The sequence below is a fragment of the Saimiri boliviensis genome, chromosome 9, assembly GCF_048565385.1.
Source record: "Saimiri boliviensis isolate mSaiBol1 chromosome 9, mSaiBol1.pri, whole genome shotgun sequence".
Taxonomy (NCBI): domain Eukaryota; kingdom Metazoa; phylum Chordata; class Mammalia; order Primates; family Cebidae; genus Saimiri; species Saimiri boliviensis.
The window spans coordinates 113,538,264-113,551,738 of NC_133457.1; the positions used below are offsets into that span (position 1 = coordinate 113,538,264).

The 13,475-nt window shown below is 42.7% G+C and overlaps 1 protein-coding gene across 3 annotated transcripts in view; it reads right to left on the minus strand.

Moving 5' to 3' along the window:
- Window positions 1-13,475, minus strand: part of UBE2V1 (ubiquitin conjugating enzyme E2 V1) — a 33,068-nt gene that overhangs the window by 8,750 nt on the left and 10,843 nt on the right. For 2 of the 3 annotated variants that reach the window (XM_010343114.3, XM_039479767.2), the window contains exon 2: window positions 6,890-7,038. In XM_010343114.3, the coding sequence (XP_010341416.1) occupies window positions 6,890-7,038 (149 nt within the window). Of the gene's footprint in view, window positions 1-6,701; window positions 6,754-6,889; window positions 7,039-13,475 lie in introns of those variants that run through there. The other variant, XM_039479768.2, reaches the window with a different exon arrangement.

Here is a 13,475-nt window from a genome sequence, read left to right on the forward strand (position 1 = left end):
AGAATATTTGGGTGGCACTCAAACTGAATGGTCAAATTAACCACACGATTCTAATAAAAAGGTGAAGGAGGCATTTGCTCCTTCACATTTGCTTGCTGTTCCTTGAGGTACTCCCCAGTATGAGCCCCTCACCTTGGCAGCAAGAGCTGGTTCTGAGCTTCAGTGTCTTTCGCATTCCCCCAACCAGCCTTGCTCTCTGCCCCATGGGTGCCAGCAGCAGCAGAGGGCACCTCTCTCCCAAGTGCTACGTTCCGACAGCCTGAGCTGCCTGTCCCAGCCTCCCAACACCCAGGGCCGCTTACTGCTCCCGCAGCAGTATCTCTGTTTTCCCACAGTGTGCCTTTTGTGATTTTTCAGTCCAATGTCTATTTGATCAACTTCTTATTTTAAATTATCTCTGTTGCCTAGTATTGGATATAGATCCAAAGGAAATTAAATCAGTATCTCAAAGAGAAATGCGCACTTCTGTGCTCATTGCACGATTATTCACAACGTCCAACATATTGAAACGTAAGTATCCTAGAGAAAATATGGCATACATCACACAATGAAATATTATTCAGCCATAAGTAAGAAATCCTGCCAGTCAGAGAATTGCTTGAAACTGGGAGGCGGAGGTTGCAGTGAGCTGAGATGGCACCACTGCCCTCCAGCCCAGGTGACACCGCAAGACTCCGTCTTAAAAACAACAAACAAATAAAAATAAAAAATAAATCTTGCCAGTTATGACAACATGGATGAGCCTGAATGACATTATGCTAAGTGAAATAAGCCAGACACAGAAAGACAAAAACTGTATGATCTCACTTACATGTGGAATCTAAAAGTAGAACTCACAGAAGCAGGGAACAGAACAGTGGTGGATAGGGACTGGCGTGTAAGGGGAGACACGGCTCAGAGGGCACAACTTTCAGTTATGAGTAAGTTCTGGGAATCTAATGTAAAGCATGGTGACTACAGTTAATACTACTGGATTGTTTACTTGAAATCTGGTAAAAGAGCGGATCTTAAGTTTCCTTACCACAGACAGACACACGAGGTAGCTATGTGTGGTTACGGATGCATTGATTAATTTGGGTGTGGTAATCATTACACAATGTATATGTAGATCAAATCATCACATTGTATACCTTAGATATATAGAGTTTTTGTTTATCAATTATACCTCAATAAAGCTGGGAAAAAAATTACCTGGTATGATTTCTCTTTTCCTGACTGACACAAACAGTTAAAGTGGCACTAAGTTAACTTCTTATTCTACATACTCTGTATTGTTGGAAAAAAAAATTTTTTTTTGAGACTGTCACCCAGGCTGGAGTGCAGTGGTATGATCTCAGTCCACTGAAACCTCTGTCTCCAAGATTCAGGTAATTCTCCCTCCTTAGCCTCCCGAGTAGCTGGGACTACAGGAGCGCGCCACCACACTCGGCTAATTTTTGTATTTTTAGTAGAGACGGGGTTTCACCATGATGGCCAGGCTGTTCTCGAACTCCTGACCTCAAGTGATTCACCTGTCTTGGTCTCCCAAAGGGCTGAGATTACAGGCATGAGTCACCACGCCTGGCCTTCTGTCATTGAAAATTTTTACAAGAATATATTCATTAATCAGTCAATATAACTAAAAGCTTTAAAAAAAAGAGGTCAATATGCACTCATATAGAAAGATGTCCACCATCTATTAAGTGAAAAAAATTAAGTTGTAAAACATTATGCATAGGAATATCCCATTTTTCTTAAAATATATTTACATTTGCATACCCACAGAAAAAGTGAGTAGAAACACACCACACACCAACTTAACAGTTTTCATTCGATGGTTAGCACAATGAATCAGAGAAAGAATCACTTGCCTTTTACTTCATACATCCCTGTAATTATGTTCGGTTCCTCTGAAGCATGGGTACCAGTACTCAGGGTAAGTAAGCGTATAAATGCACATCCAGGCTCTAACCCATACATAAAACACTATTTTGGCCTGGCACAGTAGCTCATCATGCCTATAATCTCAGCACTTTGAGAGGCTAAGGTGGGCAGATCACCTGAGGTCAGGAGTTTGAGACCAGTCTGGCCAACATGGTGAAACCTCATCTCTACTAAAAATACAAAAAATTAGCTGGGTGTGGTAGCACACATCTGTAATCCCAGCTACTCAGAAGGCTGAGGCAGGAGAATGGCTTGAATCTGGGAGGTGGAGGTTGCAGTGAGCCCAGTTTAGGCCACTGTACTCCAGCCTGGGCAACAGAGCAAGATTCTACCTCGAAAAAGAAAAAACACTATTTTGGAGAACCCCAGAGGCACAACAGTGCTTCTCAACCAGGGCAATGTTTGGCCCTCTGCTGGGAAGGGGAAGGGAGGATCAAGCATTGCCTGGACACATTCATGGTTGTTGCAATGGAGGCAGGGGGTACTGCTGGCATCTAGTGAGTAGAGGCCAGGGATGCTGCGAAACAGCCTCCAATGCACAGGCCCAGCACCCCCATGACAAAGAATAAGGGAAGCCCAATATGCCAAGGCTGAGAAACCCTGCTCTATATAACTTGACTATTGTTAGTACTTCTGTGGTCAAAGCAGAAATACTCCATGTCTAATGCTGTGGACGGCCAGACATTTGCCAGAATTGTACAAGGAGTAGTTGGGTCAGAGCTTTGTTTTTAGGCTTGGAGGATTTGCTTTTCTAAAAAAAAAAAAAAAAAGGTTGGGGGGGGCACTATTCAAACAGGGTACAGAAGGGTATATGGTAAAAAGTAAGTTTCCTTTCCACTCCAGCCCTAAAGCAGCCAGCTCCCTTCTGAAGAAGGCAACCACTGTGAGCGGCTTCTTTCCTGTTCCTCCAAAGGTATTCTAAGCACACAGCACAAGTGTATGGATGACCTCTTCCTCTGCCCACTGCCCCCCACTCCAACTGGCAGCATACTCTGTCTACTGCTTTGTAATTTACTTTTTCACAATATCATGGAGATCATTCCATTCCAGCACACATACATCTGTCTCATTGTTCAACAGCTAAACAGGACACAATATGGTGTACTCAAAGACAATAACGTTGTTTCCAACATTCTGCTGCAGGAAATAATTTTGTTCACTGCCTCTGGGCTATACATTCCAGGGAAACTGGAAAGCAAGTTCCTAGAAGAATTCCTGGATCATAGATACAAACCTTTGAAATTTTGATGGAAATTTTTGAGTAAAATAATAATAAAAAAAATAATATGGAGATGAGTTACTCAAGTGCTCTATTTAGATGCTTTAATAACTGTGGATATTCCAGTTATACAGCATACAGCTCATATGCTAATCATAAAAGATTGGTCACAGGAAGCATCTACAAGCAGATAGTTCCTTTTATGACTTACTTTTTAACCTTGGGGAACCAGGATAATAAAAACTACAGAGGTCAAAAGATAGTAACAAGGAAAGAATGGAAAAAAAAGATAGTTAACAAGTGTTGGTGAGAATGTGGAGAAACAGGAATTCTCATGCATTGCTAGCAGAAATGTAAAATGGTGCAGTCACTTTAGGAAACAGTTTGGCATTTCCTCAAAATGTTCAACATAGTTACCATATGATCCAGCAATTCCACTCCTAGGTATACACCCAGGAGAACTGAAAATATGTATGTCTGTCCAGGCACAGTGGCTCATGTCTTTAATCCCAGTACTTGAGGAAGCCAAGGTGGGTGGATTATGAGGTCAGGAGTTCAAGACCAGCCTGGCCAAGATGGTAAAACCCCCGTCTCTACTAAAAATACAAAAATTAGCTGGACGTGGTGGTGGGTGCCTGTAATCCCAGCTACTCAGGAGACTAAGGCAGAGAATTGCTTCAACCTGGGAGGTGGCGGTTGCAGTAAGCCGAGATCACGCCACTTCATTCCAGCTTGGGCAACAACAGAGTGAGTCACCAAACAAACAAACAAACAAATAAACAAAAAACCTATGTCCATCTTCAAAGGAAGACAAATTAGGTAGCCAAAAACAAAAAACTATGCCCATCCCATTCCAGCAGGTACAGCTAAAAAAAAAAAAAAAGAAAATATGGCCAGGCATGGTGGCTCATGCCTGTAATCCCAGCACTTTGGGAGGCCGAGGCAGGTAGATCTCAAAGTCAACAGATTGAGACCATCTGGGCCAACATGGTGAAACCCTGTCTCTACTAAAAACACAAAAATTAGCTGTGCATAGTGGCATGCGCCTATAGTCCCAGCTACTGGGGAGGCTGAGGCAGGAGAATTGCTTGAACCCGGGAGATGGAGGTTGCAGTGAGCCAAGATCACACCACTGCACTCCAGCCTGACTCCGTCACACATACACACACACACACAAACATATATATTCACATACAAACCTCTAAATAAATGTTCCTAGCAAGCATTATTTATAATAGTCAAAAGGTAGAAACAACCCAAATGTTCATCAACTAACAAATGGATAAACAAAATATGGTATATCTGCACAATGGAATATTATTCAGCCATAAAAAGAATAAAGTATTGATAGATGCTACATTACTCTTGAACCTTGAAAAAATTACGCTGAGTAAAGGAAGTCAGTCACAAAAGGCCACATACTGTAGTATTCCATTCATAATAAATGTTCAGAAAAGGCAAATTCATTGAGCTAGAAAGTAGATTGACTGTCAAAGATGGGAAGTGGGGGATGAGGGAGGGAGAATGGGGAGTGACTACCAACGAGTTTTTTTTTTTTTTATAAGACAGAGTCTTGCTCTGTCGCCCAGGCTGGAGTGCAGTGGCACGATCTTGGCTCACTGCAACCTCTGCCTACGAGGTTCAAGCAATTCTCCTGCCTCAGCCTCCCAAGTAGTTGGGACTACAGGCACCCGCCACCATGCCTAGCTAATTTTTGTACTTTTAGTAGAGATGAGGTTTCACCATAATGGCCAGGCTGGTCTTGAACTCCTGATCCACCCACCTCAGCCTCTGAAAGTGCTGGGATTCCAGGTGTGAGCCACAGTGCTCAGCCCAGGGGATTCTTTTTAAGGTGATGAAAATGTTCTGAAATTAGTGATGGTTGCCCAACTCTGAATATGATAAGACCACTGAATGGTACATTTAAAAGGGTGAATTCTATCCCAATAAAGCTGTTACTAAAAACAAATATAAGGAAAACACCTGGCATACCATAGCTACTCATTACAACTTCCAAAGCCTCTTTTGGAAAGAGATAAGCTAAAACTCAGGGTAGCCTAAGCTGTTTTAGGTGGATAAAATATTTTCAACAGAACTTACTGGTTCATTGTTTTGTGTGTTTTTTTGAAAGTGTACAATTCAGTGGTATTAGTGTATCACAATTGGTATATTGGTTCAATTCTCAACATTTTAGAACCTGTAAATCAGTAAGTTGATTAACAAATCTATTGAATACCCCATTAGGAGTCATTTCTAGGTATTCGGGGAAGTAAGGAGGGAAGCACAGTCCTCATCCTCAAGAAACCCAAACCATTCTTAGGAAGAGAAGACATGCAGCGAAGACGTCAGCATATAACGGACCTTCAGAGACAGCAAAGAAAACGATCTCCATGGAGAAACAGGAGTTCTAGACTGGGTTTTCCCCAGTATTTAACAGACAGAAAATTCTGGTTTTCATAGGAAAAAAAGGATAAAGAAGTGAGTAAAAACAGATTGAATGTATATATTTTAAAAACTCCACAAAACTATCGGGTCACAAAATGACTCAAGAAGCAATATTAAAGGGCAAAGCCAATCATTCACCATGAGTGTTGATGACCATCTGAGGTGAACATTAGCGTCCTAACACTTAACGAACACGTCACTTGTCCCTGTTCCAGCCGGGGCCACGCCCTAGATGTCTTTCTAGTCCCACAGTCCTAGTGCAGAGTCTTGCACATAATCAAATGAATGAATGTTGTCATCATCCTTAAACACAACAGACACAGGACAGGTCTTGCTACATCCAGGCAGAAGCTCTTGCTGCTTCTCTGAAGTGTGTGTCACAGTATGGAAATCAATTTCTTGACTCCTACATCAAGTTGCTACTTGATTAGTATCTTTTATAATGGTAACAAATGAAAACTCAAAATGTAAACAAAAGGGAGACACCATGGCACCGTGGTTAAAAGCACAGCTCTGGAGTCAGACAGATCTGGTTTTGGGGTTACCAGCTATGTGACTTTGGTCAAGAGACTTCACTCCTCTGAGTCTGTCTCCTCATCTGTAAAATGGAATGCAATTACACAAAAGCAGCACCTAACAATAGGGTCTTGTGAGAATTAAGTGACATTTGTTGAGGGTTTACTGTGTGTCCTCAGAAAACAGTTGGCTGGCATTATGAAGACTGGGAACTCTCACAAATCAGGAAGTTCTAAAAGAGGTCACTTTTCCCCATCCTCATTGTCTTGGTCTTCTTTGCAAAGGCCTCTGGGTCTAGCAGTGCCTGGAATAGACCAGGAGCTGACAGGCTGGCAACGGACCTTTGCTGAATGACCCAAGGAATTAGGATACAGGTGCACGGCAGACCTGGGAGACAGCAAATAAAAACCACAAGTGGGAAGGCTTTCCAGAGTTCACTTGGAGACCGGCTTGAGGAACACTGGCTGTACCTAAGACCTAGTTATTTGGTTAGCCCAGAAATTGTTCTGAATGACATCTGAGGGTACAATGACCTCACACCTCACTGTCTACATTGTCATATAAATTCACACTATGAGTCTAAACAGGTTTTGCTTACCATTTAGAGGGGTTAAACAGCATCAGAGGAGGTTCAAATATATAAACTGAAACTGGTCAAAAAAGAATAGCCACATTTCAGAAAATATACCATTGGTGAGCTTTTTGCCGTGATAAGGCTAATATTTTTTAAAAGGAGGCACAGTGAATTTAAGACATTGACATTTATAGCCGTAGCTCGACGCTTACTCTTGGAGGCCCAATTATCATCCCTGTCCATCTTGTAAGTGTCATGTCTTCGTCATCTTCTAGACCCCAGCTAACTGTGCCATCTCCTACTCCTTTCTGGCCTTCTTCGAGTTCTTCCAACAGTCGGAAATTGCGAGGGACTTTTACTCCTAAAATAAATGGAAAGAAATTCAAGATACCAGCAACTCCAGGGGAACTTGTAAGCCTAGAGCTAGCTGCTCATTATCACTCCCTGGGAATAAAGATGCTGACATGCAAAATCATGGAAAGTTATCACACCTCTAACTTGCCACTTATAAAGTTATCAGTATCAACCAGCACAACCAGAGGGAAAGAGCACATGGTTCTGTGACAGGTGAAGTGACCAGGGCTAGATAACCAAACTTAGAAACCCACTGCCACCCCTTGGACAAATCTCGTAAGGGGCTTACATGTCTAAATGTCGATTAAGTGGGGTCAACCAGTTTGAGATGAAAACCATCAATATCAAGTGCTAACAAAAGCACCCTGCAAGACAAGTGACTAAGAGTATGACTATTTGCTGGCATGACTCTCAAACAGCCTTTAGGAGGAATAGTCGCCATGGATATGGCAAATAAAAATGGTATCCTCTTAATCAACTAAGAGTCAACTGAAGGTACGAAGGATAAAATTTTCTATTGTTTTTCAGTTATTTAAGCAATAGTTTACCTTTTAACTTACAAAAAAGCTAAAAGGGAGTAGCTGGTTCTCTAATTTGTTTCCAAAAATCCCAAAGCCTGGCAAGTAGCTCTTGAAAGCAATGCATGAAAACATCTCATAGGTTCAAGCCACAGTCCCGGGTTCAGGCTGAGGCTTGAGCCATTTCTAGGCATCTTCCAGAACAGAACCTGGGTACTAGGGCCAGACAAGGGAGGGGAGTATGGTAGGGGAGAGAGATGAACTTTCTTCCTGTGCTTGGGGAACAAGTAATCTCTCCTAGGGTTGCTCTCCCAACCAATCCTGCCTGTCTCTCCTTCCTCCCCCATTTTCCTCAGCATATGCACTATTTTCTCTAGAAAAAACTCAGGATCCAGTTGAGTTTCAAGCTCTCTGCCTTAAATGCTGCGTTCTCAATTGGCCAGACTCTCAGAGACAAATAGGACTAACCATGTGACTGTGAAGAGTCTCACTGAAGGGACCCCAGGTTGTGGGAGGTGTTGCCAGTATATGTATTTCCCCAAGTGTAGGATACATGCCATTAATTCCATTGGAATAAACATTTGAGCACCTATTATACATCAGACACTTTTCTAAGCACTGAAGAACAAGCAGTGAATAAAACAAAAATGCCTGCCCTCATGCAGCTTATATTCTAGTTGGAGATATATAGTGGACAAAAATCAATATGTAAATTATGTAGTATGACAGATCCTGGTGTTCTGGAGCAGGGAGTAATAGGGGAGGGACTGTAATTTTAAATGGAGGGATCAAGGAAGAGTGCAATCAGGTGTCATAACGGAAGACCTGAAGAAGGTGAGAGGGCATGATTTATGGATAGCTGAGGGGAAAGTCTTTGAGACAGAGTGAATAGCAAGTGCAAAGTCTAAAACAGAAAGAAGCTTGCTTAGGGTGTCAAAGGACAGCAAGGAGGCCAATTTAGCTCAAATCAAGTGAGGAAGATGAGCAAGCAAGAGCAGATTAAGGATGCCAACTGTTACTGAGTGACATGATCTGACTTGTTTTTAATAGGATCCCTCAGACTGCTGTGTGAGGAAGAGAGTGAAGGGAGCAAGGGCAGAAGCAGCTAAGAGGCTGCTGCGGTAACTCTAGCAAAAGATAATACCACTTGGACCAGGGTGATAGCAGGAAAGGGTGTGGAACAGCATAATTCTAGGCATTTTAGAGGTTTGAGCTGTCAAGATTTGCTATCAGGTTGTCTGTGAGGTGTAAGAGAGAAGAGTCAACTATAGCTAAAAGGTTTTTGGTCTGAGCAACTTAAGGACAGAGTTGGTAGAGGTACATTAGACCACTTTAGGTGGTATGTAATTGAACACTTCATTTTATAGTCATGTATGTTTAAGAATAACTTATTTAGGGTAAGTAATATACTAACTTCCCATTTATAATAATGGTAAAAGTTTCCTTTTAAAATAAATGTAAGTGGCCAGGCGCGGTGGCTCAGGCCTGTAATCGCAGCACTTTGGGAGGCTCAGGTGGGCAAATCGGGAGGTCAGGAGATCAAGACCATCCTGGCTAACAAGGTGAAACCCAGTATCTACTAAAAATACAAAAAATTAGCTGAGTGTGGTGACAGGTGTCTGTAGTACCAGCTACTCGGGAGGCTGAGGCAGGAGAATTGCTTGAACCTGGGAGGCAGAGGTTGCAGTGAGCCAAGATCATGCCACTGCACTCCAGCCTGGGTGACAGGGCAAGACTCTGTCTCAGAAAAAAAAAAAAAAAAAGTAAGCAAGAGAGCCAGTTGACTGCAAGAAAAATATTAAATAGTACTACACGCGGCATTTGAAAAGAAACAGCAAAAACCTGCAAGCATACTTGAATTGCTTGTTTGGAAATTACTTGTCATTTTCATCTGCAGAGTAGCCAATTGGATTATTCAATTCTGCTGGATCAAGTCTCCTCTTGCAAACATAAAACTGAAAGATAGTGGTGGATTATAGGCAAAAAGCCAGACTACACAATTATTATTCAAAAGAGTTCAATCTAAATATTTAATAATCCTAATTAGGCTGGTGGGGGGGAGTCACTGTGCATTACTACTGGTTAATTTATAAGCCTGCACTAAATAAAAATGAAGATCAAAAGAGCACAGAATCATATTGTTAGGGAGGCTGATGACTGAGGTACCTGTTCATAGATGGTGTTATGGGCTCAACTGTATCCCCCTCAAATTTATATATTGCAGTCCTAATTCCCAGTACCTCACAATGTGACAAAACCTGCTGACATCTTGTCCTGGACTTCTAGTTTCCAGAGCTGTGAGAAATTTGTTTAAGCCCCCCCAACCCAGTCTATGGCATCTTGTCATGACAGCACTAGCAAACTCATACAGATGATAAGTGGCATCTTAAGAAACATATCAGAATTGGTAAGGATACAGAACCTCTTGTCTTCCTCTATCTCCCTGGACACGCACATAGTTTACTATGGCATGTATTCCAACTGCAATGCTCTATTCCTATATGTGTATTTTTTTCTTTTTCTTTTTTTGAGACAGAGTCTCACTCTATCACCCAGGCTGGAGTGCAGTGACACGATCTCAGGTCACCGAAACCTCCACCTCCTGGCAGAGCCACCGCCCTTAGCCAGTCATGATCTTAAACTAGGCACCCTCACTCTCCTACTGGAAGCCCACTCTTGGCCTCCCATTGCAGCCCCAAACTTGTCACCTGGCCAACAGAGCCCCACCTGCTTTGCCAACACCATTTTGTGCCACTCTGCCTTGCTCCCCTATCCTCCTCCGGCCACCAGTCCTTCTTTAAGTTTCTGAGGCGACATTCCTACTTCCTGCCTTTGCATTTGCTAGTCCCTCACCCTGGAATTCTCTGTCCCAGAGCTGTGAATGGCTGACTGGTGCCCTTACTGTCCATCCCCTTAACCTTGCTTTATTTTTCTTCATAGCACTCACTGCAACTTGACATTGTAAATACATTCATTTCCACTTTATTAGTTGTTTACTGCGTCTCCTATCTGAACTTAAGCTCCATGAGAGTAAAACTTCATATGTTTTGTTCACTGCCAACTCTCCAGTGCCTCAGGTGCTTTGCCCTCTAGAGTAAGCACTTGAATACTTATTGAAAGAATGAATGAGGCTGGGAGCAGTGGTTGAGAGGAGATGGTAAAAATGCCCAGATGTTGGATAGATTTGGAGATGGGTTGGATATGGGGCATAAGGGAAAGACTTGTCAAGACTCCAAGATTTTTGGCCAGAGCAGTATTTGTGCCATATACTGAGCTTGAGGAGTGGGTAGTTTTTGTTTTTGTTTTTTTTTTTTTTTTTGAGGAAGAGTGAAAGGGGATTCTGTCTTGGAGGTGTTTTAAATGTGAGAGGCCTATTAGGCATCTAAATGGAGATGTCTAAGAGGCAGTTGATTGGGAATATAAATTGGAGAGTTGTCAGCTTACTCAGAGCCTTGGAGAATGGAGCAGACAGAAGACCTCAAAGGTGGACTGTGCCCTGAGGCCTGGCCACCAGAGTCTGGAGGTCCAGGAGGTGAGGCAGAACAGCCGGTGAGAAGAGAAGCGGAGGCTCAGGGAAGCAAGAATAAAAGAAGTGATCAGATGCTGCCCAAAGCTCCAGTACTAGGTTGGGAGCTGAGAATTGACTGCGGGATTTAGAGGGTGCTCCTCAGTGCCCTGACTGAGTGACTCGGTGGAATAGCTTGATGGGAATAGGTGCAGGTAAGGTGAAGAATCCAGACAAGGGGTCTAGACAGCTGTTTCTGAAGTGTGTGGTTTTTTTTTTTTTTTTTTTTTTTTTGCTACTAAGCAACAAAGAAATTAGACAGTAGCTGGAGGGGGATATAGGGTGAAGGTTTTTCTGTTTTATGATGGATAATACAATTTGCTGATGGAGATGATTCAGCAGCAAGCTTACTGTGTGCCAGGTATTCTATAAAGGGCTTTCCAGATCTTACCTCATGTATTCTCCCTTGCCACCTGTGGAGGCAGGCGTGCTGTGATTCCTGCTTGACTCAAGTTCAAGGTGACTTGCTCAGGCACAAAGCTAGACTGCTAGAGAGTTGTGGAGCCAGAACTTGATCTTTGGTCTATGGTCTAATCCTCCACTAAAAGATAAGGAATTTTCTCTAAAATAGGTCTGGCATGGTGGCAGATGCCTGTAATCGGGAGGCAGAGGTTGCAGTGAGCTGGGATTGTGCCACTGCACTCTAGCCTGGGCAAAAGAGCGAGACTCCATCTCAAAAAAAAAAAAAAAAAAAAAGAAAGAAAAAAGAAAGAAAAAGAAAAAGAATGAATGATGGCTACATATTAGCTAGTAATAGTATTTCAGAATGAACAACTCTTAATGTCACAAAATTCTAATTCTGGTTTATTTTTGAAAATACAAGAGGGCAATATTCACAACATCATTAATAGGGAGTTTAATATAAGGATTAGCAAAGGGGCTTGGTATGAATTTTAAAGGGCAAGAAAAATTATATATTAAGAGGCAGAGTCTCACTCTTTCACCGAGGCTAGAGTGCAGTGGTATGATTTTTGGCTCACTGCAGCCTCTGTCTCCTGGGTTCAAGTGTTTCTTGTACCTCAGTCACCCAAGTAGCTGGGATTACAGGTGCCTGACACCACATCCAGCTAATTTTCAGTAGAGACGGGGTTTCACTATGTTGGCCAGGGTGTTCTCAAACTCCTGGCCTCAAGTGATCCACCTGCCTCAGTCTCCCAAGGTATGGTTACAGGAATCAGCCATCGTGCCTGGCTTGACTATAATTTTTTTTTTTTTTTTTTTTTTGAGATGAAGTCTCGCTCTGTTACCCAGGCTGGAGTGCAGTGGCATGATCTTGGCTCGCTGCAACCTCTGCCTCCCTGATTCAAGCAATTCTCCTGCCTCAGCCTCCTGAGAAGTTAGGACTACAGTTGTGTGCCACCATACCTTGCTAATTTTTTGTATTTTTAGTAGAGACAGGGTTTCAGCATGTTGGCCAGGATGGTCTTGATCTCCTGATCTTATGCTTCACCCACTTCAGCCTCCCAAAGTGCTGGGATTACAGATGTGAGCCACCGTGCCTGGACAACTATAATAATTTTAAAAGCTATAAAGCTTAATTAGAAGCCCGGCAGTCAGGAGAGGCATTCCCAGAGCCCACTGTCCCATACACCTCGACTTCCACACAGGCCTGTGCTGTACTTTTTCTTCACATTTTCTTTCTTTTTTATTGACTGACTCACTCTAAGTTTCTCAAGTCAGAGCTGTGACTCATTCAATCCCGCCTCCCCAGAATCTGGTATATTGTCTGACTTATAATGGTACTCAATATCAATAAATGTTTTCTGGTTGAAGAAATAGCAGTATCGGGTCAGTCGCAGTGGCTCAAGCCTATAATCCTAGCACTTTGGGAGGCTGAGGCAGGCGGATCACAGGGTCAGGAGATCGAGACCAGCCTGGCCAACATGATGAAGCCCCATCTCTACTAAAAATACAAAAATTAGCCAGGTGTGGTGGCAGATACCTGTAATCCCAGCTACTCAGAAGGCGGAGGCAGGAGAATCACCTGAACCCGGGAGGTGGAGGTCGCAGTGAGCCACCACTGTACTCCAGCCTGGCAACAGAGTGAGACTCCATCTCAAAAAGAAAAAAAAAAAAAAAGAAATGGCAATATCTCCTTCCTTTCCTATTAGACACTGATACCATATAAATGACATACCTAAGGTGTTTTTATTTTGAGATAAGTAAAATTTGATAACTATTTTTATTTATTTTTTGAGATAGAGTCTTGCTCTGTCACCCAGACTGGAGTGTAGTGGTGCAATCTTGGCTCACTGCAACTTCCACCTCCCGGGTTCAAGCAATTCTCCTGCCTCAGCCTCCCGAGTAGCTGGGAGTATGGGTGCGTGCCACCATGCCCAACTGATTTTTGTATTTTTAGTA